The sequence below is a fragment of the Asparagus officinalis genome, chromosome 3 (genome assembly GCF_001876935.1).
Source record: "Asparagus officinalis chromosome 3, Aspof.V1, whole genome shotgun sequence".
Classification (NCBI taxonomy): Eukaryota; Viridiplantae; Streptophyta; class Magnoliopsida; order Asparagales; family Asparagaceae; genus Asparagus; species Asparagus officinalis.
This window is the reverse complement of record NC_033796.1, coordinates 36,655,327-36,681,339: the sequence shown is the minus strand read 5'-3', so window position 1 is coordinate 36,681,339 and position 26,013 is coordinate 36,655,327. Positions and strand designations below refer to the sequence as shown.

The 26,013-nt window shown below is 37.8% G+C and overlaps 1 protein-coding gene and 1 long non-coding RNA gene across 2 annotated transcripts in view; one reads left to right on the top strand and one right to left on the bottom strand.

The window, feature by feature from the left end:
• Window positions 215-26,013, bottom strand: part of LOC109833800 — a 28,139-nt gene continuing 2,340 nt past the window's right edge. The window contains exons 2-5 of the long non-coding RNA XR_002245350.1: window positions 25,366-25,582; window positions 6,557-6,635; window positions 375-458; window positions 215-290 (exon numbers count right to left, since the gene is read on the bottom strand). This is a non-coding gene — a long non-coding RNA (uncharacterized LOC109833800). The remainder of the gene's footprint in view (window positions 291-374; window positions 459-6,556; window positions 6,636-25,365; window positions 25,583-26,013) is intronic.
• On the top strand, window positions 7,120-8,852 carry LOC109833799 (octaketide synthase 3-like). The gene is made up of 2 exons (XM_020401614.1): window positions 7,120-7,593; window positions 7,692-8,852. The coding sequence occupies exons 1-2, from the start codon at window positions 7,398-7,400 to the stop codon at window positions 8,684-8,686; spliced, it is 1,191 nt and encodes a 396-aa protein (XP_020257203.1). The 5' UTR covers window positions 7,120-7,397; the 3' UTR covers window positions 8,687-8,852.

Sequence of the window (26,013 nt, the reverse complement as noted above, 5' to 3'; positions counted from 1 at the left end):
AATCCCTATGGGATCGACCTTGATAGTTACAACAAGTCCGTGCACTTGCGGATTTGCCTGTCAATTAGCTTAGTTGTTTATGATTAAAAAGTTTCATTGATATAAATCTCTAACATAATGTGTATCCTTGACTAATTAGTTGAAGATATTATTTTTGTCTAAAAAAAAAGGAAACGTGAAAATGTTCTTCTATAAATGATGCAAATGGAACATGCCTTATGGTTCAGATTAAGAAAGCCTCTCCTTGGTTCCTTCAAGCTCCCAGAGATGTCCAATTTTCTTGTATTCTCCTGTTAAATGTAACAATACCATGGTTTTAGGCTTTTAGCCTGCTATGATAAAATATGAGAAAAAAACTGCAGCAGTTTAGAGACCTGGGTTTCTAACAGTTCCTTTGGCATTGTATCCTAACTCCAATATCCTCTTAACTCACCAAGATGCCAAGAAGTCAGTGGTACCTGCCACACATACATTTACATTGATCAATGATGCATGCACACACACGAGTGTTTGCACCAAGACTTGGCTCAAAATTTTTCATCTAAACAATTTGTCTCGATAACTGACCAAGTATAACTAGTTTTGCTTATGTTTAACTCCACCAAAAATTGCATGTAGTGCCATATTTTGGTTAGTTCCTTCACTGTAACAAAAGCAGCAGATAAAGCTGTACAGAATATAAATGAAAATGGTTGAATAGAGTTGATACTGCTATAAAGCTACGTTAATTTTGACGAAACTTTTCTTTAAATAATATAATGACCAGGAGACCAAGAAAATGTTATATAGAAGAAACAATATGTTTTATATGTTACCTATAGGTTTAACAATATCTGAAAACTATGAATGCTGACAATGACCTCAACTTGTATTTATACTTGGTACTTGCCAGGAGAGATGAATATCACCTGCACTGGTTTTCCCCCCACTACCATGAGCCAGCATTGCTGAATTAAGATAAGCAAGGAGTGGATATTTCTTATTAAAGTGAGGTTCTGAATGTTAGGAATCTACGCGCCAAATTCCCTTATAACCAGATTTACGAGAAAGCGAATAAATACGCAATAAGAGGACACGCAAGATTTATGTGGTTCGGCACAAAATTGCCTACGTCCACGGGCTGCTACAGATCTTTCACTAATGAAAGAAATATTACAAGCACTCTGAAAATTGCTCACAATTTTCTCTCACAAGGGCTTTTCTCTAAGCCTTTCTTTTTTCTCTCTTATTCTTCTATAAGAGGAATTTTTCCTGGGATGAGTTTTTCCTTAAGAGTTTGTGGCCTATTTATAGTATCTGGAAAAAACACTATGCACTAATATTTTATTAGTGATGGGCCCGCCTACATGTTTTTTCTTGCTCTGGGGCCGGCCCATTTCTTCTTTCGGTGCTTTGTCAAAAGTTTGCCTCATTTTTCTTTGGGCGGTGTCTGCTTTTGACTAACAATCTCCCACTTGAAGACTGATTTCAATCTGTCTTCACAACTTGATCTATGCAGCAGCTCTTCTCCGGTTTTGATACTATTGCAGGCCAACTGAAGCTGAACACAACTTCAGTTTGTCAATAGTCACTGTCTTTGTCAGTATGTCTGCTGGATTTTGAGCTCCACTGATCTTTTCAAGTTTCAAAATTCCATCTTTCAGAAGTGACCAGATAAAATGATATCGCATCTGTATGTGTTTCGTTCTGGAATGAAAGGACGGATTCTTTGCTAGATGAATAGCACTTTGACTGTCGCAATATAAGACATTGTCTTCTTGTTTCTTACCTAAATCATCCAAGAAACTTTGAAGCCAAACCATTTCCTTGCTGGCTTCTGTAACAGCGACATATTCTGCTTCAGTTCTAAAGAGAGAAACTATCTTCTGCAGTTGAGAAACCCAACTCACTGCAGTACCTCCTAGAGTATAGACATACCCTGTAGTGCTCTTTCTGATATCAACATTTCCTGCTAAATCAGCATCCACATAACCTGTTAGTATTGTATCTCCACCTTTGAAACAAAGTGTTTTACCTGTGGTGCCCCGTAGATATCCGATGATCCATTTGACTGCTTCCCAATGTACCTTGCCCGGATCATTCATGTATGTGCTAACAACTCCCACTGCTTGAGTAATATCTGGTCTTGTACAAACCATGGCATACATCAGACTTCCAATTACTGAGGCGTACGGGACCTTCGCCATGTGTGCACGCTCTGGAAAGTCTGAAATGAACACCTAAAGGTGTACCCACTGGTTTAGCATCTTGCATATTAAACCTGGAGAGTACTTTGTTGATGTACTCAGCCTGTGATAACATCAAAGTCCCAGACTTCATGTCTCTCTTGATCCTCATTCCAAGAATCTGCTTTGCGGCGCCAATATCTTTTATTGCGAACTGCTTTGATAATTTTTGCTTCAAATTTATAATCCCTTGCAGATCTGAATCTACAACGAGCATGTCATCAATGTATAATAATAAAATAATGAAGCTATTGTCAAACCTCTTGAGATAACAACAATGATCTGTTTGGCATCTAGTGAAACCATTGTTGTCCATAAAGCTGTCAAACTTCTTGTACCACTGTCTGGGAGCTTGTTTTAATCCATACAAGCTCTTCTTCAAACGGCATACTAGATTTTCCTTGTCTGCCTTTGTGAAGCATTCTGGTTGCTTTATATAGATCTCCTCCTCCAAATCACCATGAAGAAAAACTGTTTTTACATCTAACTACTCAAGATGTAAATTCTCAGTAACTACAATTTTCAACACTAGTCTGATTGTAGTCAGTTTCACGACCGGAGAGAAAATTTCATTGTAGTCAATACCTTACTTTTGCTGAAAGCCTTTGACAACCAATCTTGCCTTGTAGCGCTTGTTCCCATCATGCTCTTCTTTGATCCTGTAAATCCACTTGTTATGAAGAGCTTTCTTATCTGGTGGTAATTCAGCTAAGTCTCACGTCTGATTTGACATGAGCGAGTCCATCTCATCTTGCATAGCATACTTCCACTTGACTGAATCCTCCACCTGCATTGTTTCATCATAACACTCCGGTTCACCATTTTCAGTCAGCAACAAGTAGTGCAAAGAAGGCGAATAACGTTGGGTTAGCTTAGGAATTCTGGAGGAGCGTCTCACTTCTGGCGTGCTTGGTTCTTCTTAAACTACTTCAGGACTAGTCTGAACATCATTTTCAGAAATCTCCTCAAATTCAGCAAATTCCTTTGTTTCAACTTTTGTACTGGAGCTACTTGATTCTGTAATTGATCTGTCTTTGTACATCACATTCTCATTGAATAAGACATCTCTGCTTCTGATGATCTTCCGATTTTCATAATCCCAAAACCGGTAACCGAACTTATCACCACCATAACCAACAAAAATACATTTGTTAGATTTGGCATCAAGTTTACTTCTTTCAGCAGAATCTATGTGTACATAAGAGATACAATCAGAAATTCTTAAATGCGAAAGGTTTACCTCTTTTCTGCTCCAAGCTTCTTCCGGTATTCCATCATCCAAGAGAACTGAGGGCCTACGGTTGATTAGGTAGGCTACGGTATTGATAGCTTCAGCCTATAGGAACTTGGGCAAGCCTGCATGTATCCTCATGCTTCAGGCACGTTCATTCAAAGTTCTGTTCATGCGTTCCGCTACGCCATTCTGTTGCGGTGTCATGGGAACAATTTTCTCCATCTTGATCCCATTGTTTGTACAAATTTTTTTGAATCTACTGTCGTTGTACTCTCCTCCATTGTCTGACCTCAACCGCTTTATCTTCAAACTAGTTTTATTTTCCACCATGGCCTTCTATTTTCTGAAGGTATTAAAGACTTCTGCTTTTTTCTTCAGAAAATAGACACACGCCTTCCTTGTAGAATCATCAATGAAGGTGACATAGTACAGTGAATCTGCAAGAGATGAAACTGGACATGGCCCCCCCACACGTCGGTATGAACCAACTCTAACTTTGTTGCCTTGGTGTCTTGCAAATCTTTGCAAAACTGACTTTCTTCTGTTTGTCAAAGATGCAATCCTCGCATAGGCTAACATCCACATTCTTCAGATCCGGCAACTTCCCTTTTGACAGAAGTGTCTTCATCCCTTTCTCACTCATATGGCCAAGCTTTTGGTGCCATAGGTTTGATTTTTCATCTGCATCTGTTACCGCAATAATATTCTCTAGGTTAGAGGTTACATAGAGAGTACCACTTTTCTTACCTCGAGCAATGACGAGTGGTTAGAGGTTACATAGAGAGTACCACTTTTCTTACCTCGAGCAATGACGAGTGCTCCTTTGGTAATCTTTCATTCATGACCTGAGAAGAGTACCACTTTTCTTACCTCGAGCAATGACGAGTGCTCCTTTGGTAATCTTTCATTCATGACCTGAGAATGTTGTGCAGTAACCCTCTCCATCAAGTTTTCCCATAGAGATCAAATTCCTTCTAAGGCCAGTAATATGTCTCACTCCTTGCAACTTCCATGTGGTATGATTTGGCAATTTTAATTGGATGTCTCCCTTGCCAACAATCTTTAATGTTTCATCATCTGCTAGATGTACCTTTCTGAAATCATCGCTAACATAGTTCTCCATGATTTCTCGGCATGGAGTAGAATGGAAGGATGCCCCTAAATCAAGAATCCATGATTCAATTAGACTGTTGACGCTTAGAACCATAGCATTACCTCCTTCTTCGATCACGTTGGTAGACTTCTGTGCGTCGATATTTTTCTTCAATGCCCGACACTCCCTCTTGAAATGACCTTTCTTGCCACAATTGTAGCAATTGAAATCTTTCTTTGCCGATCTAGATTTGCTCCTTCTAGATTTTGATCTGTCGTGATTTGAACTTCTTTCTGAAGTTCTTTCCCTAGACTCCGTGTGTAAACTTCACCCGATTCTCTCCGCCGAATTTTTTCACTAAGAACCAGATCATGAACGTCATCGAACTTCAACTTGTTGCTTCCCGATGAGCTACTCACAGTCGTGACTGTAGCGTTCCAGCTTTCTGGTAGGGAAGACAAAAGGATCAATGCTCGAACTTCCTCATCAAACTCAATCCTAACTGAACTCAATTGGGTTGTGACTATGTTGAGTTCATTAAGATGTTGAGCTACTGATGCGCCTTCCGTCATTCGCAAATTAAACAGCCGCCTCATCAAGTAAACTTTGTTTGAGGCGGAGGGCTTTTCATACATGCTACAGAGAGCCACCATAAGACCCGCCGTGATCTTTTCCTTTGCTATGTTGAAAGCAACGTTACAAGATAACGTCAATCAGATAACTCCAATGGCTTGTCTGTCAAGGAGAGCCCACTCTTCATCCTTCATGTCATCCGGCTTTTTTCCTGAGAGAGGTTGATACAGCTTCTTCTGATACAAATAATCTTCTATCTGCATCTTCCAAAAGCCGAAGTCCGCACCATCAAACTTCTCAATTTTTACCTTTCCTTCGTCTGCAGTCATTGTTCCCACTCGAATCTGACTTCCTCTGGATCGTTTCTGACAATTTCTGCGAACCACCATGTATTAAGACACCTCTGCCGACAAGTCGGTACCGACAGTAAAATTTTACTATTCATGAAATTTACTATTCACATGAATAGTAATCTCATAGAAAATTGACAGATTTCACAACTAGAGCTTTGATACCAGTTGTTAGGAATCTACGCCAAATTCCCTTATAACCAGATTTACAAGAAAGCGAATAAATACGCAATAAGAGGATACAAGATTTACGTGGTTCGGTACAAAATTGTCTACGTCCACGGGCTGCTGCAGATCTTTCACTAATGGAAGAAATATTACAAGCACTCTAAAAATTGCTCACAATTTTCTCTCACAATGGCTTTTCTCTAAGCCTTTCTTTTTTCTCTCTTATTCTTTTATAAGAGGAATTGTTTCTAGGATGAGCTTTTCCTTAAGAGTTTGGGGCCTATTTATAGTGTTTGGAAAAAACACTACGCACTAATATTTTATTAGTGGTGGAGCCCGTCTACGTGTTTTTTCTTGCTCTGGGGCCCGCCCATTTCTTCTTTCGGTGCTTTGTTAAAAGTTTGCCTCATTTTTCTTTGGGCGGTCGCTGCTTTTGACTAACACTGAATGAATTGGAGGATTAGGTTCAGAGCATTACGAATGAAGCAGATATTGGAGGATCAGAACTTCAACCATCAACAGCTATAATCTTACAGTTCCATCCAAAAGAGTGAATCTGAAAATATTCGGTCTACGAAGTTGAAAGCAGTAGCTATAACATGTCTGCAAATCACAATCAAAATTACGGACGTGGAATAATAAAAAGAATCAGAGTAAGCTTTCATGTTGCGTGTATGATATCTAAAGGCAGATATCAAGGTTATCAGAAGTCAGCTAAAGATTAATGATGGACTACAAACAAGATTTCCTGTAAATTAGCGAGTTTAAAATTCCAAACTATCTACAGATCACACTGATTAAGACCCCTCAACCAGCATTCTGAACTAGTATACTGGAGTTCTACTATCAAAGAGGAGAGGACAAATAAAGAGGAGGAAATAAAAACCCTTTCAATAGATGAAAGAGAACAAACCTCTGATAGTGAACATGTCATTGTAATCTCTGACTTGAACAACCGTAACTCACTGTCCTACCTCACAACAGAAGAATACCTGCAGGAACAAAACTGTACTTAGAACAGATACTCATACTGTATATGAATAGGTGAATTTGGCTTCACAGCGAAGTAGTTGGCTTCAAGAGTAATTTAGTGTTTAGGCTAAATACAGTCAGAACAGTTACTTCTATTGGTTTTTTGAATTTTAACAAGATCTCTTGGCTTCACTCCTGCAGAATGAACAAAAGCTGGAACTTACCAGTTCAGTCCTGTAAAATTTTGATGTAACAAAAATCCTAGACGATGGTCATAGCAATTAGGTTCTTCTTCCCTAGGGTATAAACCTTAGTGCTCTAACCAAATAAATGCAAATTAAGGAAAAGAACAAGTAAGTACAAAGAAATAGACTGTTTCTGAAAATTGCAACTGTTGATATAGTTGAGGTATTAGCAACTTTAGATAGCTATACGTATGCTTAATTGCACGTATAATGCCATACCAATAAATACTAAATACCTTGTACTTTAGTTCTTTAAGTGATACATAACCACCTATCAGAGCTATATATTTCTTTGAGCATCCAACACAGTTTGGATTGTCAGCACAAAGAAAATTTAAGAACTTCATACAGGACAATGAGGAAACCATTCCAACTACCACATCTGACTTTTATCGACATAAAAACAGAACATCTAACTTGTTCAGCTTTCCACAATATCTGCCTCAAAGTATACATAGTGCAACCAATTCTACTGATTTCTGTGGGTATATATACAAGCATAATATCAAGGCATTGAAAGGCAAAACATACTCGAAGATGGCTGCAACATCAATGATGGAGAATGTTGAAAATATCCGTAAGGCACAAAGAGCTGATGGAATGGCAACCATCATGGCCATTGGAACATCACATCCTCCCCACGCCATTGAACAGAACAACTTCGCGGACTTCTATTTTCGGGTAACTAACAGTGAGGACAAGGTCGATCTAAAGAACAAGTTTGACCGCATTTGTGAGAACTCCCTCCTCTATCTTTTAATTTATTGTCTCTCAGTCCAAAGGTATAGTATTTATTCCATTCTTGCTAACACATAATGATTGAGGTTACAGGCAGAAAAACAATGATTAAAAAGCGGTATTTCTACCACAACGAGGAGTTCTTAAAGAAGTATCCAAACATATGTTCGTTCAGTGCACCATCCCTCAATGACCGCCAGGACATTTGTGTGCCTGAAGTACCGAAGCTTGGCAAACAAGCGGCACTCAAAGCACTAGAAGAATGGGGAAGGGATAAATCTCTAATTACCCACGTAATAATGTGCACCTCCTGTGGTGTTGACATGCCAGGCGCTGACTTCCAACTCGTCAAACTCCTTGGCTTGAATCTCAACATCAACCGTTACATGGTCTACATGCAAGGCTGCTATGCTGGTGGCACTGTTCTCCGTTATGCAAAGGACTTGGCTGAAAACAACCGGGGTGCAAGAGTACTTGTCGTGTGTGCAGAGCTGACTATAATTGGTATCCGCGGTCCCAACGAGACCCATATCGATAATGGCATAGGAAACTCGTTGTTCGGGGATGGGGCGGCAGCGTTGATTGTCGGTTCAGACCCGATAAAAGGTGTTGAGAAACCTATATTCGAGATTGTATCAGTGAAACAAAGGATAATTCCTGATAGTGAAGGGGTGATCCAACTTCACCTCAGGGAGGAAGGCCTAACTTTCCACCTGACCAAGGACAGCCCTGACCTGATAGCAAACAATATAGAGCAGTGCCTAACTGATGCTTTTGAGCCCGTGGGGTTACCCTCCGATTGGAACTCGCTGTTCTGGATTCCACACCCAGGTGGTCGGGCAATACTGGATGAAGTGGAGGCGAAGTTGAACCTTCATCCTGAAAAGTTTCGAGCAACACGACATGTGTTATGGGAATACGGGAACATGATCAGTGCCTGTGTGCTCTACATACTGGATGAGATGAGGAAGAGGTCTTTGGCGGAGGGGCTAGCAACAACTGGGGAGGGACTTGAATGGGGTGTGTTGCTGGGTTTTGGGCCTGGCATGACGGTTGAAACCATAGTGCTTCACAGTGTGCCTATATAGAAGATAAAATTTGGATCCGGTTTAGAACTAAATAAAATGTTTTGACATGAAGCAGCTTCATCGTCAAACCAAGGTCTTCACCAGCAAAGGTAGCTGAGAACTCATTTCCACTGTTAGCTATTATGTTTTGTATCTCCTGGAATCTTGAAGAGTCGTTATATTACTATATGCGGCAAAGGAGTCTTAGCGTGTAGAGAAAGCTACAAAGAGTGTCTCACTAGGAGAAGAGTGCAATAAAAAAATGAAACGTGTTTCTGATAAAGCTACATGGACCACCAAAAAAGTATATTGTAGAATTATTTCCTCCTCTATGTATAAACCTGCTCCTGCATAGTATTTGTAATGCTTTGAAATTAGCTACAAAAGTAGTATTGGGGATAATTTCAAGATGCCCAACTGAGTGAATATTCAGTTTTCAAGTAGGAAGAATATGTTAAAGGGCGCCTTAGGTTGCAAAAGAACAACCATGGACTGCAATGCACTCAACTTTACTCTTGACACCGTTCTTTACTTTGCAGACAATCGTGACTCTTTCTGAATGCACAAAAAGAAACAAGCACACTGCACAGGGGATTTATTGTTAGTTGCATTCAATTGTGAACAGTTAAGATTGACACATGGATTGATCGAAAAAAGAGGATAGATTAAAGGATTCAAATTCAAATAACAACAACAACAACAACAACAAATAAATAAATAAATAAATAAAACCAGGCTTGACTTTTATAAGCTTTTTCAGATAAGAGCACCAAGGAATTGGCCTAACACCTTCAAATCTCAGGAGAGGACCAACCTCAGTAAATTTATCTGATACTCAACTTCAATACTAGTCTGACTTGCTTTCATGTTAATTGATGGACAAACATCATAATAAGTTAGCCATTTTCATATTGAAACAACAGAAATAGCATACAAAATAATTCAATAATTTAAACGAGTCCATATTTTGTAGATCATGATTTCTTGTTGCACAGATTCAGCGTTGCAGCCATCTTGTTAAGAGAATCATGACTAGTTAGCATGCTTTTTTTTCTTCATGGTAAAAGAACTTACATTTTACTTTATTAAACCTAACAAGCTCGCAACTTACCTGATTCATCCTTCCTAGTATGTTTTAGATCCATATGATTGTTTAAATTTCTGGTATTGGTATATTTTATTGGTCTAGAGTCTGTTTCGCAGGTTTCAGGAGTTTCAGTGGTCTTTTATTGAAATTATCGAATATAACTGGGACGTTTACTCTTTTCTATCATTTACGAGTTTCCTATGTTGATTTCTTTTGTTCACTATAATAGTAGCTTTCCAGCCTTGGTTCTTTTCAGCTAGTGATCATATTAGCTAATATCAACCTGTATCAGTTATAATAAATATCAATGGTATCAGTCAGTTTCTACAGGGTTTAATCTAGATGCTTAGGAGACCAATATAATACGCAACAGAATAGTCTAAACCTTTACCATCTCCTATGGTATATATGGTCGTATGAATTATGCAAGTCTAAACTATAATAGAGAAGCCAAAAATCCTACTCAAGGCTACCACATTTTGGTAGGTAATAAGAAAAAGAAATCGATAATAAAGAGCGATTATATGCTCAGAAAAGAACTAGAAAAGGCTCACAAGCCAACAATCCATAGTGACAAGGATCATAATTTTACAGAGACATGGAATATTTTTGAGCTTTTAAATAGGCTATTGCAATTTCTCATTAACATTTTGCAAGATTTAGCAGCATGCAATATTTTAGTTAGAACAAAATATATGCATGCAAGATGAAACCCCAGGGTTATACTCATTTAATCTTACCATAATGGCATAACCAAAAACCTTCTCTTCTTGACACCATTTCTCTCAATACTACCAAGTAACAACATAGAATCCTGTTTTCCTTAGGTTTATGACTTCAATAGGAAATCGTATTCAAACCTTGTCTTATATATCTAATCTTTTGGGAATGAGCCACATATACGATAATTTTAATTTAGGCTTAAATATTCAGTTTTAGGCCTAAGGCTTAAGGAACTTGCAAGTGCTGGATTTAAGTCTCAGAATTTGTATCAAAAAGGTAACTAACAAAATCTATAAATCGCAATGCTCTTCGCCCTCCCTGTCTAGTTAAAGTGATCCCTAACCAACACAAAACGGACAAACCTTGACTTCAGAAAGCAACAGAAAACGATCAACATCAACGCATAGCTTAAGCGTACTATATAGCATTAATGTTATGATTTGGTTAATTTAGACTTGCTTTCATTTACAGAACCTGTGTTTTCTCAGTAAAGAAGCACTAACAATTTTCAATTATAATTTCAGAAGCAGAATTCAGTCACCAAACGCCCCTTATCTATTGAAATCCAAAAATAGTAAGCAGTCAAAAATTCATAGAAATTCATAGATATTTTTAAAGTCAAGAGGACAACAACAACAACAACATCATCAACAAAAAAGAGATGTGACTAAACGAAGAAATTCACCTAACTGAAATCGATGCCAAGGCTCCTCCACATTCGAGATTTAGGATATTTGAAGGTAAAGAGAAAAGGGTAAGAGAGAAAGAGAGGTGGTAAGTGAACAATGAGAAAACAAAATCCTTTTCTGAGTTAAACATTGTTGGGGATATGGACAATAGTCTAATTTTGGAACTGATATATTACATTTTCCATTATTAGAAGAGCAATGAAGTAAGCCTCACGGATGATTTCTACAGGACTTAATTATATGGTTCATATTGCATTCACAACTGAAACTAAGAACAACTTGTCCATTTAAAGTAACACTAGAAGTTTTCCGTTGATAGAAACAATTTATTTAAAACCAAATATCAAGGTTAAGGTGCAATTAAGCTGCTTCTGATCTATAGTGTAAGTTTATACTTTAACTAATCTAACTTATGATGCACAATAAAATAATGCCAGATTATTTTTCACATACTACTAATAACGAAAATACAAGACCAATAGAAAGAGAGATAGACCATGAAGTTTCCCTTTTCTGGCATCTGATCTCATAACACATTCACTATCCAACCATTTTAGGTCCACAGGTGCAGTTCTTTTCTATGAAATAAAATACCAACAGAAACAAAGAAGCAATCAACTCCAGACCAAACCAAATCACAAAAAATCCAACACTAGCACTAAGCAATAAAGCTCAGCAGAGAACGAGTTGGAAATCAACCGCCCGGGTGCAATACTACCTTCTCAATTATTGAGCTGGATCACTTACAGTTGAAAAAATAATAGCATATGCTTGGCTACCTATGTGCAATAATGCATGGTGCGTTATTTTTGGAGCTTCATAACCGGGTTTCTAATAATAGGTAAAACCCGAATCAAATGTAACCCGACTATTAGTATGAGAACCCTTCAAAATGAACTAATCCCTTGAGAGCTTGATATCTAGGTTTAAACCAAGTTCTAGCATATAGTAATATACAAAAGGAATTTTTTCCCCATTATCAGCTGTCAGGATCGAAACAAGTCACCGGGCATTAAAGGCAAAGTAAGTGTTACAGATGCTGATGGCTTCGTTGGATCTTGGATAGTTAAGAGGCTACTGGAGTTAGATACCAAGTAGAAGGAACTGTTAGAGATCCAGGTCTCTAAACTACTAACTTTATGGTTCTCATATTTTATCATTCACTTGAAAATAACGGTGTTGTTTGATTTATATAGCAGATCATAAGAAAACCGGACGTCTTTGGGAGTTAGAAGGAGAGAAGGAGAGCTTCATCTGGTGAGGGCTGATCTCATGGAAGAGGGCAGCTTTGAATTATGGGATGTGAGGTGATCTTCCATCTTGCTTCTGCAGTTTTGCTACCTAAATCTGCCTCAAAGGTATTTCTAAGTTTGCACCATTATAAAAAAAAAATGTTCAAATATTTTTCACATACTTTTCTGTAAAACTTATATCTAGAGCTAACTTAGTCGAGACCTCATGAAGTAAGATACACAGTATACATAAGTATATTTTTCATTTTAAATACCTTTTTGTTTGTTTTAAACAGAGGTGAATATATTTGAGTCTATGTGCCCCTATTCTAAAAGATTGAATTTGATTTAGTTTGTGATATGTTGATAATAGTGTTAGTAGTGGGTTTGCAGTCACACATTGGTTGTGAGAACACACCTCACCCTCCTCTACTTGTATAAATATATGTGCACACTCAATATTCAACTCAAGGAAAATTTACCCAAGACTCTCTCTCTTACTTTAACATGGTATCAGAGCTAGGGTTATTATTTCCCTTCCAATAAATTTTTTAACGCTTCTGCGTTCTTTTGCCAAATATTAGTCTTGCTGCTTTGCAGCCGTTTAACGCCTTTTTTGCGTTCATTTGCCAGATTTTTGGTCTTGCCGCTTTGCGGCCTCTTAACGTGTTTCGCGTTCTCATATTTAAGATCGTTTCTCGATCTTAATTTTTTGGCATCATCGTTTCAAGACAGTCTCTCGGTCTCAAATTAACGGCATCGTCATTTCAAGCCGTCTTTCGGCCTCAAACAAACGGTATTGTCGTTTCACAGTTAATAACGACATCGCTGTTTCAATCCATCTCGACGTCTCAACGTCTCAACATCGACATTAATCCGTTGTAGGTCTCTGGCGTGAGCATCACATCCGGCCGATCTTCGGGTCACCTTGGTCGCCGGTTGCTTTTTTTTCTCAGATTTGACAGTTATGTATAACATTTGGGTTCAAATTTAACCTTCGGTTCTTACATTTTAACCTTCGGGTTTCTACATTAACCTTCGGGTTTCTTTTAAGGATTATTATCTTGAACTTTGAATTACTGTTATTATGGCCTCTTTACTGGCACCTACTTCTCAGGCTCGGTCTAAGCTCTTTTGCACCTATTGCAAGAAGGAGGGACACTGCTCTGAGACATGTTTCCAGTTTCATCCTGAGTTACGTTCCTTAGGAACTGGCCGTAGTCAGCGATCCTCTTAGTCTCGATCCTCTAATACACCAGGATTATCGATCAATGTTATGTCATCTACCACTTCATGCCCTACCATTCAAGCTATTGCAGATATTAGCCGTCAAATTGCGGCTCTTTAGCATACCACCTCTCCATCTGCTGTAAAACTCTATGATATTCGTCGTCAAATTAAGGCTCTTCAAGCTATTGTAAATATTAGCCGTCAAATTGCGGCTCTTCAACATACCACTTCTCCATCTGATGCACAACTCTCTGATATTCTCCATCAAATTGATGCTCTTCAGCATAGAGCCTCTACATTTACTGCACAACTCTCTGGTATGTGTCTTGTTGGTTCTTCAGGCAACCCTTCGGTCTCTGGTATGAATGATCTCTGGATTTTTAACTCTGGTTGTTCCTTTCATATGACTCGTAATACCTTCCTCTTATCTTCTGTCCTCACTTCCTCTTCTCTTCCCCCTATCTACACAACTACTGGATAAACTTTGTCTATCACTCAGTATGGCTCTATCACTCCACAAACTGGTCTATCTGTTCGTCTAACTATTGGTCTCGTTTATGTAGCTCCTCAGTTGTGTTTGAATTTAATTTCTGTTAGCTCCTTATGTATGGATGGCCTACTTGTCTCATTTTTTTAGATACATGTATTGTGCAGGATCCACAGACAAGCAAGACTGTTAGGGCCGATCGGAGGAGACATAAACTGTATTTTCTAGAATATCTTCACTTTCAGAGTCCATACGTCCACGTTCTCTTGTTGCTTCTGTAAGGCCAAAATTCTCTACCTTACTTTTCGCAGATTTATGACATAGACGACTTAATCATGTGTCTCATAAAAGGCTGGAAAGTCTTATCCAGTCCGGAGTACTTGGTCTCGTATCCTCTCGTTCTAATATTGAGTCATGTACTGGTTGTAAATTGGCTAAATTCACGGCTCTACCGTTTCCAACCAGTACATCTGTTTCAACTTTCTTATTTGATTTGATCCATTCTGATATCTGGGGGCTAGCTCATCTGTCTTCTTCATCTGGCTACTTATATTACGTTAGTTTTATTGATGATTTCTCTCGTTATACATGGGTCTACCTACTTAAAAATCGCTCTGACGTACTTGTTGCTTATAAAATCTTCACTGTGATGATCTTCATGTTGGCCTTCTTGTGATGATGATTTAACAAACAATTTACGACTAATATTGGTTTTAGTATTTTGTTTTGTGTTGTTTAATATACACAGGAAAATGAGCTACATTGATATTGAAGTCTATGCAAATCAAGTCAATCAATCAAATTCAAGCTTCAGAAGATTCAATCTTGGTATACTTAGAATAGATTTATATATAATGTGTGCTAATTCTATAAGCTCAAATTTACACACACATACACGTTTTGGTTTTGTATATAGTTATATATATACATATATATTTGGTTTAGCTATATAGATATGAAACAATATATATCTTCATTTTCACATTTATGAGTTTCATATTCTATTGAATTTGTAAAACATTATGTTTATGGATAAATATTATGTTTATGGATTGAAGACTTATTCACACTATTTTTATATCTTGTATAAGCCTATAAATCCATTCTAAAGTATTTCGAAGCTTTGTTTAAGTCATTTTGTCAAAATCATGTGTTTTGATATTTCACATTTTAACCGATTTTGCAGAATAATGAGATTTCACAAATGGGAAGTGCTATTTCAAAACCAGTTTTTATAACATGTTCATTTTCATGTTTACAAGCATTCCCCAAAGCTTTATATTTTTCTGAATTTATTTATTATTTTTAAAGACAATTTAAAAATCAGAATTTCTGTTTTAAAACTGTGCATGTCATATATCTGTCCGTGGTCGACCGGAGTGGTCGTGACGGTCGACCGTGAATTGTCCAGATACTTTCTCTGTTTTTTAGCCTTTCGCGATCGACCGGCCTTGGCACTGCGGTCGACCGCCAAGTTAGTCGTTGCACAGTAACGACTAGTTTCCAACTTTGATTATTTTAATGTTTTAAAGTGTTTTGGTTGGATTTTTGGACTGATTTCTTCAAGCCTATAAATACTCCTTTGCATTAACTATTTTCACCTACCCAAGAGAGTTTTAAACAAGTTTTAAAAGAGTTTAAAAGTTTGGTTTAGTTTATTTTAAGTTTGGAGTTTGGTTTTCACAAAGAGGAGCTTACATCTTTGGTTGAGGAATTCATCCTCAATATCTCATCATCCGCTCTTTGTGTTTATAGAGAAGTTTCCCTAACTCATTACCGAGCATTTTTATTCTTGAATTTCATATTAATTTTATTACTAGTTCTTTTTGAGTTAGATTTTATTTATACTCATTTATCACACACACATCCCTACTGAGCTTTTAGGATTACATACACTATATTGTGGGTTGTGATGAGTGATATTGTGAGAGTGAGCTTCATTGTGTTCTCATTCATAATTAGAGAACAAATCTTGTAATTGAGTCTTATTGTGAGAGTATCACCTTGTAATACACATTTACACCGAGAGGAGTGTGTGGTGAGGACGTAGTCGATACCAAGAGGAGTGGCGTCGGTAGTAAAACCGAGCACTTGAGGGAGGCGATACGTGAGGACCAACACTTGTGGTTGTAGTTTGTGTATATTCATTGTGAGTGTCTTGTAGAGTTTTCGGTGAACTAGAAAACCGAGTGTGTAGAGAAGTTCCGACTTCCAAACCGGGTGTGTCGTGATAGTGGATTCTCTCCGGGAGTGGGGAACGGAGACGTAGGTCAGAAGGACCGAACTTCGTGATTATATTATTGTGTTTGATTTGCTCTTTGTGTCTGCTATTTGTTTATATCGTTTCTTGTTTATTTTGCCCTTTGCATATGTATCATTGCTTTAATTCAATCGAATATCTATCTTGCTAGGATATATTTGTTAGTAAGTGTTAATTGACATAAAATTAGATTAGATTAGCATAAACCCTATTCACCCCCCTCCTCTAGGGTGTTTTCACTTCACTCAATGGCAAGCTCGTATTAAAGTTTTTCATTCTGACTGTGCTAAAAAGTACATATTCTATACCATGCGCTCTATCATGTCCTTTCATGGGACTATCTTTCAACAGTCATGTCTCTACATTCATGAGCAAAATGATATTGCTAAACACAAATATCGTCATATTCTCGATACCGCTCGATCCATGCTCATTTCTTACTCTGTTCCTCGTCGTTTCTAGGCTGAGGTCATTCTCGCTGCTACTCATGCCATTAATATCACTTCATCTAGCTCTTTTTCCGGTGCTACTCCTCATAGTTATGTTATACTCATCCTCCCCGTTATGATCTAGTCCGCATTTTTTATTGTCTCTATTTTGTTCTTCTGCCATCTCACGAACGTGATAAATTATCTCCCAGAGTTGTTCTCTGTGTCTATTTAGGAATTAGTTCAGAACATCGAGGTTATCGTTGCTATGATCCTGCATCTTGTCGAGTTCATATATCCTGACACGTTCAGTTCGAAGAGGATTCTCCATTTTATTCTGCTTCCGATGATTTTAATTTCCTCCACACTACTGATCTTGCTTCTCCGCCAGCTGCATCACCCGCTTCCTTACCTCAGTTCTCCTTTCAAGATCTCTCTGAAATCTCTCCATCTCCTTTTGTTGACTCTCCCTCACCCGAGCCTTCTCTTCCACTATCTGATCCCTATCCCGTAGACACGACACCCACTCCAGAAAATACTATTGACCTCCATACACCTGCGCCAGCATCTCCCCTGCCTGAGGTTCCTCTTACTTTTCGTCGAGGCAAACGCCCACATGTCATGCCTGCACGGTATGCTTCGGTTACTTTCTATTCATCTATCTTTTATAATTTTCTTGCTGTCATTCATACTACAGTTAAGCCAAAGTCCTTTCAAGAGGCCGTTTAATTTTCAGAGTGGCGACAGGCTATGGCTGAAGAATTTTAGGCCTTTCAGCAAACACATACCTGAGATGTTATTCCCTGTCCCTCTGGCATCTCTTTAGTTGACAGTAAATGTGTTTATAATGTCATGTATCGTCCTGATGGCACCATTAAACGTCGGAAAGATCGTTTAGTGGCTCGAGGTTTTACTCAGCAACAAGGTATTGATTATGAGGAGATCTTTGCTCTTGTTACTCAGATGCCCACCGTTCGTACTCTTTTTGCGATCGTTGTTGCTCATTGTTGGCCATTATACCAGATGGATGTTAAAAATGCTTTTCTTCATGACTCTTTATTTGAGACGGTATATATGCAACCGCCTTCATGGTTCTATATTCCTCCGGAACATGTATGTCTCCTTCGTCGTGCTGTTTATGGTCTCAAGCAAGCACCCCGCGCTTAGTTTGAGTGTTTTCGCGATATCGTGCTCAAGGCGAGCTTTATAAAAAGTCATCAAGATGCTTCTCTATTTGTTCGCATTGCATCGCGTGACAGAGTTTTATTACTCATATATGTAGATGATATGATCATTATAGGTGATGATGTGGCTGGTATACAGTACGTAAAATCTCAGTTGTAACAACAGTTCCACATGAATGATCTTAGATCTCTTTGGTATTTTTTAGTCTAGAAATTTCTCAAGGTCCGCGGGGTATACTACTGTCTCAACAGAAGTATCTCTCGGATATTCTAGATCGAGCTGAGCTAACTGACGATGTAACTGTCGATACTCCACTCCAATAGAATATCAAACTTCGCTCTATTGATAGTGAGCCTCTATCTGATCCTACCCGATATCAATATCTTGTTGGCCAATTGGTCTATCTGTGCATCTCTCGACCAGATATCTCTTATGTTGTTGGCATTGTCAGTCAATTTGTTAGTGCCCCACATTCTGTATACTATGCTACCTTATTACGAATTTTTTTAGTATCTCCGGGGTACTAGCACTTGCTCTTTTTTGTTTCCTGCTACATCCAAGTTAGAGCTTTGTGCATATTCTGATGCTGATTGGACTGGTGATCCCACTATCAGGAAGTCTACTACAGGTTATTGTATATTTTTTGGTGATTCCCTAATTTCCTGGCTGAGTAAGAAACCAGATGTTGTTTTTTCCAGCACCGAGGCAGAGTATCGTGCAATGTCCACAACAGCTATAGAGATTATTCATCTTCATCGTCTTCTTAGTGATTTTGGTATTTCTATTTGACTCCTACTCCTATATACTGTGATAATAAGAGTGTCATCCAGATTGCTAATAATCTAGTATTTCATGAGAGGACCAAACTCATTGAGATCGACGCTTATTTTGTCCGTCAATAATTTATTAAGGATAAGATAATTCTACTTCCTCATGTGTCATCCGTCGACGAGCTTGCAGATTTCTTCACAAAAGCCTTACTTGTTCATCGGTTCCAGTTTTTTGTACGCAAACTCATTTTGTTTGATCCAACATGAGTTTGAGGGGGGCTGTTGATAATAGTGTTAGTGGTGGGTTTTTAATCTCACCTTGGTTGTGAGAACACACCTCACCCTCCTCTACTTATATAAATATATGTGCACACTCAATATTCAACTCAAGGGAAATTTACCCAAGACTCTCTCCCTTACTTTAACATGATATAAATATGAACATTTCAGGATGAAGTCGTATATCCTGCGGTTTAAGGCACCTTAAATGTTTAACAATCATGTAAGAAAATTCCGTTTCTTAAAAAGATGATTCTCACATCATCAATTTCAGCAGTTGCACAGCCATCTACTCATCCAAAAGGACCACTGGATGAAACCTCATGGAGTTGCGCTGAAAAGTATAAGAAGCTAAAGGTGATGAAAAAAAATCTATAGAATTTAATTATATAAATGGCTTAAACTATTGCAACTTATTACAGTTCACTTGGTATCAGCTAAGCTAAAAATTCTCAGCTCATTTTGTATCAAGGCAAGGTATCCACTTTCAACGATCCTATCACAGCAGGCTGCATGGGAATTCACAAGGGAAAACAGCATTAACCTTGTAACTGTGACTCCATCATTCATAACACCGAGTCTACCTGCAACTTACATGAACTGCCTCCACACCTTTCTCTGCTAAGCGTTAATCAAGATCCTAATCTTAAATTTTGTCGCTCTGATTATTATAACACCAAGCCTCAAATAGTTTTGTACGCTTCTAGAATTTTCAGTTCCTCTCCTAAAGAAATTCATAACTCTTATAAGTAACTCTTCGAGCCAAAATGAGTCTACTTGGAGATGAATTAGATATTTCAATTTACTTTTATAAATGTCATCAAATATATGTCACATAGAAATAAGCTAACATTGTCCTTCATGGCTAGGCTCAAATAATATATAATCATTCTTAATCATGAAATAAAATGTACTCGGTACCCAATATGTCACCTTGATCAGAAGAAACATATTTCAGATTGATGATACAAAGAGTTACCCATGGCTTCCCATTTAGCAGCTTTTCTTACAAAGCGTTACCCATGGCTTCCCATTCCAAAAAAAGTTAGCAGTCAAAAGCATTTCCTTTGAAATTCTAAGGTTTATGTGGGTATTTCTTTCCAATATCCAGTCTTGAAAGCAACAGTCTTGAAAATATTGATCATTCAACTTTGAGAACTTAATAGATATCTGCTATGCTTTACGAATGACATTAGAAGTTTTGCATAAAATACATGCATCAAAATAATAATTTGATTTAGTGGTAAGTGTCCTTATATTGCTATGTAAATTCTGCTTTTTTTTACTGCTTCACAACTATTTTGAGAAGCCTCGCTTTGAGTACAACATATCCAAGCTGTAGAAACTTGGAATTAAAGGGGATTGAGAAAATGCTTGATGACCGTATTCAGTCACTTAAGGAACAAGGTCGTCTTCCTTGACAATTGACAAAGGTCAGAAGCCATATTGTCCCTATAGCTTCTATCAGGGAAATACAAGCAATATAAATTGTGATAGTTATGGAGTTTACATATGGATTTGGATTCACAATGTAAAATATTTAGTAAATATGCCTGTGATGGTATGAACAGTTTTTTTGTTTAATAATGGTTGTATCAAAATCTCAAGAGAAGGTTACATTTCTCATATTCATTTTCCACTTTTATTATTGCAATTAGAACGATAATAGGGTCTAGGCTCATTCACTCCATCTAGATAATAGGGTCTAGTGACTTTGTCATCCGATCCAATTTTGATCCATTGATAATAAGGTCTAGGGTCATCCAACCCAACCAAGATAATAGGGCCTATGCTTATCCCATCCGATTTGGTTCAACAATTAGGGTCTAGAGTCATCCAATTCCAATCCAATTTGATTCATGAAAACCCCAAGCTTTTATTCCTGAATCCACATCCATGGATTCAAGAAGAATTCCAGCTCAAGTCGAGTTTAACTGGGTGATGAGTGAGACAAAAGATGGATTCAGTCAGATTTCAAATATGTACACATGTATTTTTCTACTTTCTAATAACATATAATTAAGAAACCTGAAAACGCACAATATCTAAGTTTCATGGATATAGATACGGGTATGGGACGCGGCAAATTTATAAACGATAGGGTACGCGGACATGGCTGAAATCCATAGTCTAGACTCTAAGGCTGCGTTTGGGAACATGGATTTGGACCCTGGATTTTAAATCCAAGGTATTTCAAATCCAAATCCTTAGTTTGGGCTACAAAACTGGGCTGGAATTTCAAATCAAATTATTTTAAAGGGAGAATTTGAAAGCCCAAAAGCTCGTATTTGAAATCCCACCCTGCCCCTTGTCATTTACCAAACCCCGATCCCGAACTCCTCTCTCGTTTCTCAGCTCCGACGATCCCGACTCCTCCTCTCCCTCGTTTCTCAGCTCCGACCGATCCCGCCTCCTCCTCTCGCGATCTCGAATCTCTCTCTCTCAACGCAGCAACAGGTATCTCTACGATCTCTCCCCTTCTCCTCTCTCGTTGAAACCGAATCTCTCTCTCTCAACGCAGCAACAGGTATCTCTACGATCTCTCCCCTTCTCCTCTCTCGTTGAAACTCTAGATCTGATCTAGGGTTTCGGTCTCCCCCTTACTCCTCTCTCCCTCTTCCATCGAAACCCTAGATCTGACTTGGATTTTCTCTTTTGTAGCTTGTTTCCTCTCTTTCGGTTGCTCTCCTAGATCTAGGGTTAGTTTTGGGTTTCGTCTGATTTTTTTTTTTTGGATTTGCAGGCTACTGTCAGCGACTTGCAGGAGGAGATTCATACCAGAAGTAATAGAGGAAGTGTTTTTCAATCATAGGTGAGACTTGACAGATCACAATATGCTAGGTTCATCTCAACTTTAGTGTTTATGTTGCTAGAAACAGCCATACCATTTGTGATTATATTCAAATTGGGACAAGTATATGGCATAGTGCAAGGTTACGCCTTAATATCAGTATATGACCCTTGTTCCAAGAATGTGTAATAAAAATATCTAATAGAAAGCAACGACGAATAGTAAATTGGGTACATGTAGAACTGAAAGTAACTGGAAAATGATATGTGACTGCTCTGCACTTGTAGAAGCATATTAATATTCCATGATATTTTTAAGTCTAACTAGTTTAAAAAAGATCAACCAGACGCACCCATTATATTGAATTTGACAGTCTCATCTCAAAGGATATAACAACATTTTAATGGTTTTAAATAAAGTTCCTATGGGTATTCTAATTCAGCTGTATTTGGGGAGGTACTGTGTGATTTGTAGGGCAAGCTCATACACAAGCAGACATTCTATTGATCTGAGCACACATCGGGAATTCATAGGGGGCATTTGATTACAGAATTTTCTGGACATTAGTGTTGGGTCTTATAATGAAGCTTGTAACGTAAACTGTATTCGTTCTTGAATGTTTGCGCCGTTGTCACATCCAACATCTTCCAATTATCTTTGAAAGATAGCGAAGAGTTGCCGTGCTCATTAGAAATAGAGAGCTGAAAAGAAAGTGAACAATTAACCCTGTTTCCCAGTGAATTCCAAGAGGAAATGTTCCGATTGGGCTTTCGATCGAAAAAAATGCTAGAAGGAATCAAGATAATTTATATTGATGCTCGGAGGTACTTTTGTATTGCCTGTTAGTAGAGGATATTGAGGCCTAGTCCATTTCTGTATTCATTTTTTTTTTCTCTATTCATTTAATGTATAACTTATCAGTAATTATGGCACTGCACGACCAAAAGTTTGCTTGTTGCCACACGGATGGAACGCATAGAAATAAGCCACATGCTCAGTAGTTTGTGCAGTATAGTCCAAGGTTAGTCAATTTTTCGTTCTTCTTTCGAGAAGCCCCTGGTAATCCAATATTGTAAAATATACGCTTTGAGTGGATTACACTGCGATCTTCTTTAATTGTCCGTAACAATCTTTAAGACGATATAAGTTAGCGGCCTAGCCATTGAAGATATGACTTAAGGATGTTTCATGAACCTTATAAGCATTCATTAGTTGCTACGGCATTGACGCATGTTTGAGCTCAAAAGCAACACTAAGTGATACTTAAACGGCACCAGATGCTACGCAATTGTATATTTTGTGGCAATGGGGGAGGAAAGCGATACCTAAGTTTGTTTTGGTAAATGATAACGTTTAAATGCTTCTCATTCATTATTTTTCTGGTGTCTAAAGTTAAAAAGCTTGTTCTGACTGCAGCATTGACATATAGTTGACAAAATTATAGGAAAAAACTGCCTCTTATGAATTGGGGATTCTGAAAAAAATGGGTAGCAGGATGAAGGGAAATAGGCCGTCTAGTGTTGTTCATAAAAGTAATCAGCAGAAACAGTTAAATCATGGGACTATGCCATGAAAATTTGTACTTCTTACTATATCCGTAGGTATCTTTAGCTTTGATAGGTACCACATGTACTGATTACTGCAACAAAATTACATGATATTGGATCATTATATTTGAATATTTGAATATTGAGAATCAACTACCTGGAATGTCCATCTACTATTTTTCAAGGCCAATATAGGAAATATTAAGAAATATCCTACACCTGCAACTCATAGCCTTTGTTTTTACAAATATATATATATGCACTGATGCACATACATGCTGCTATTGGATAAGATGAGGCATTTGGTATGACCAATTTTCCAGGTACAGCAGCAAACACATCAGGTTTCAGCAAGGTTGATGTAGGATCCACCACAAGAAATTTTTGTGCCATGGACTAATTGATGCTAAATTGTGTAATGTAGGACTCAAATTCTTCGAGACATGAAGTTGGGCGCATTGGAGAGAAAAGAGGAGAAGACTTGAAGGATAAATAGAGGATTCTAGATATGTTTTCTTTTAATAGTTTATGTTGTCGTAATTTGGCTTGTTGTAGCAAATCATGGTTACTTCTTATAGCAAATCATGGTTATCAACTACCTATGGTATGTTGTGTTTTAAATGAAGGATTATTGTGGAGTGTAGAGCTTCTTATGAGGAGTGTTTGCTAAACTCTTTTGACTCGTCGAGTCTTTTATCATGGCTAGTTATTGGAGTAGTACTCTTGTTCTTTGGAGATTGAAGGTTGAAGATTGAAGGTTGATGTAGTATTGGATGAAGCCATGCAAAAATAGCGTAATAATAAATATTTTGGACATTATTATTATTTTTTGTATTCTCTCATACCGATTCATGAAGGACAAGATGTTTGCATGTGTATTTATAATTGCTAATAAAGAGATCAAACTTCTGAGGGGGTCGTGAAATTTACCCTAACTTTTTCCTCAATATAAACCATAATGTCCGCATTTGATTTAATTATTAAGGAGTTAAGAGAGAGCATAAAATTTTTTAAAACACCAATTTCAAATCCAAATTCATGTATAATAAAGTGCATCCAAACATCAGATTTTAAATCTGTGATTTCAAATCCTTGCATTTAGTGATGACATCCAAACAAAAGATTTTATCAAATCATGGATTTCAAATTCTAGATTTGAAATCCCATGATTTTAAATCAACCTTTCAAATCCAAATCCAAGTTCCCAAACGCAGCCTAAAGTCATAGTACTAAACTAGATACACAAAAAGCAATTTATATCATAGTTCTAATCTGAGTGGATGTGAAAAGGATGTGGAGTGTAGGATATACGTCCAAGAAGTGCATACAAAGAGCTTTAAATTAAAACATCTATTGTATAATTAAGTACACGTCTAAATAAATGCACATGGATATTCAAGCAATGCCCAAGAAGTATTGAGTGCGGGTATGGGACGTGTCCGGTGCAGGCACAACTTCATGATAGAAGTACCCGTGTAACACAGCACAATACAAAGAATGAAACAGGGCAATAACAAAGAACTGGACATCCACAATGTTTAAAAGGTCAAAACTTTAAAACTGGCAGTTATATAGATTGCAGATTTAAAAAAATTAAAGAATATTGTAGGCAAGTTGAATTTACATAGAAAAATTACACATCTTAATTATAACGGATAAATCATGTTTGCTTAAAAGACTGAGGCTGTGGATATATGAGGGTATGGACTCTTCTAAAAAGGAGTTGTTACAAGATCACATTAATGTTATGGGGTTATCTCAAGCGTTATGCTAACACCAACCAAAAGTTGTGGACTATTAAGTTGTTTGTTTCATGTTAACAATGCTCCACTACAGCACTGAAACCTATAAAATATGTCACGCCTAATGATATATCTAGATCTTTCCCTCAAACAAAAGCCATTTTCAAAACATATCACAATACTAAAACATAAAGATGAAAATATTGTCAAGTATTCAGCGCAGAGTGAACAACAAACACCAGTGACTCACCAATCAGATGTAAGAGAGATCAAAAAGGCCTCTGTGACTTCTTCTTCTTCTTCCCATAGATAGCCTCCCAAAACATCGGTGAGTAAGGACCTTTTGGAGAATGCCCAGCCTCCAACATCTCCACACAAAACTCAACAGCATCCTCCAATCTCTTCCCTTTAACCAACCCTTGAATCATTTCCCCATAACTAAAGACATTCACAATCTTCCGAATAACCTGCAATGCATCATCAAACTTAGCTGCCTTGCTGAGAACCCTTCAACGACTGACGGTATAAATAACTAATAACTAGGGAATAGTTCCTCTCTCAGGCATTAAACCAAACATCTACACTGCTTCTTGAATCGACTCATCCTCGCATAGCCCATCAAGCAAATATAGCAACAGCATTTGGAATTACCCCATGCGTCTCCTCCATCTTCTTAAATACCACGACAGCATCTTCATCTAATCTGCTTGCATTTGGTTTCTTCTGCGATTGCTTCTACCGCATCCCATGGTCCTGTCAGGGATTTGTACTGAAGTGAAATGGACAAGGGGAAGCTTGAGAAGGGGAGCTCTCAATAAGTGGGGACTTGGGCAAAGGAGAAAGTTTCCTCAACAGGGTAGAGAAAAGAACTCGCATGGGGTTTTGAGCGGGGATGAGA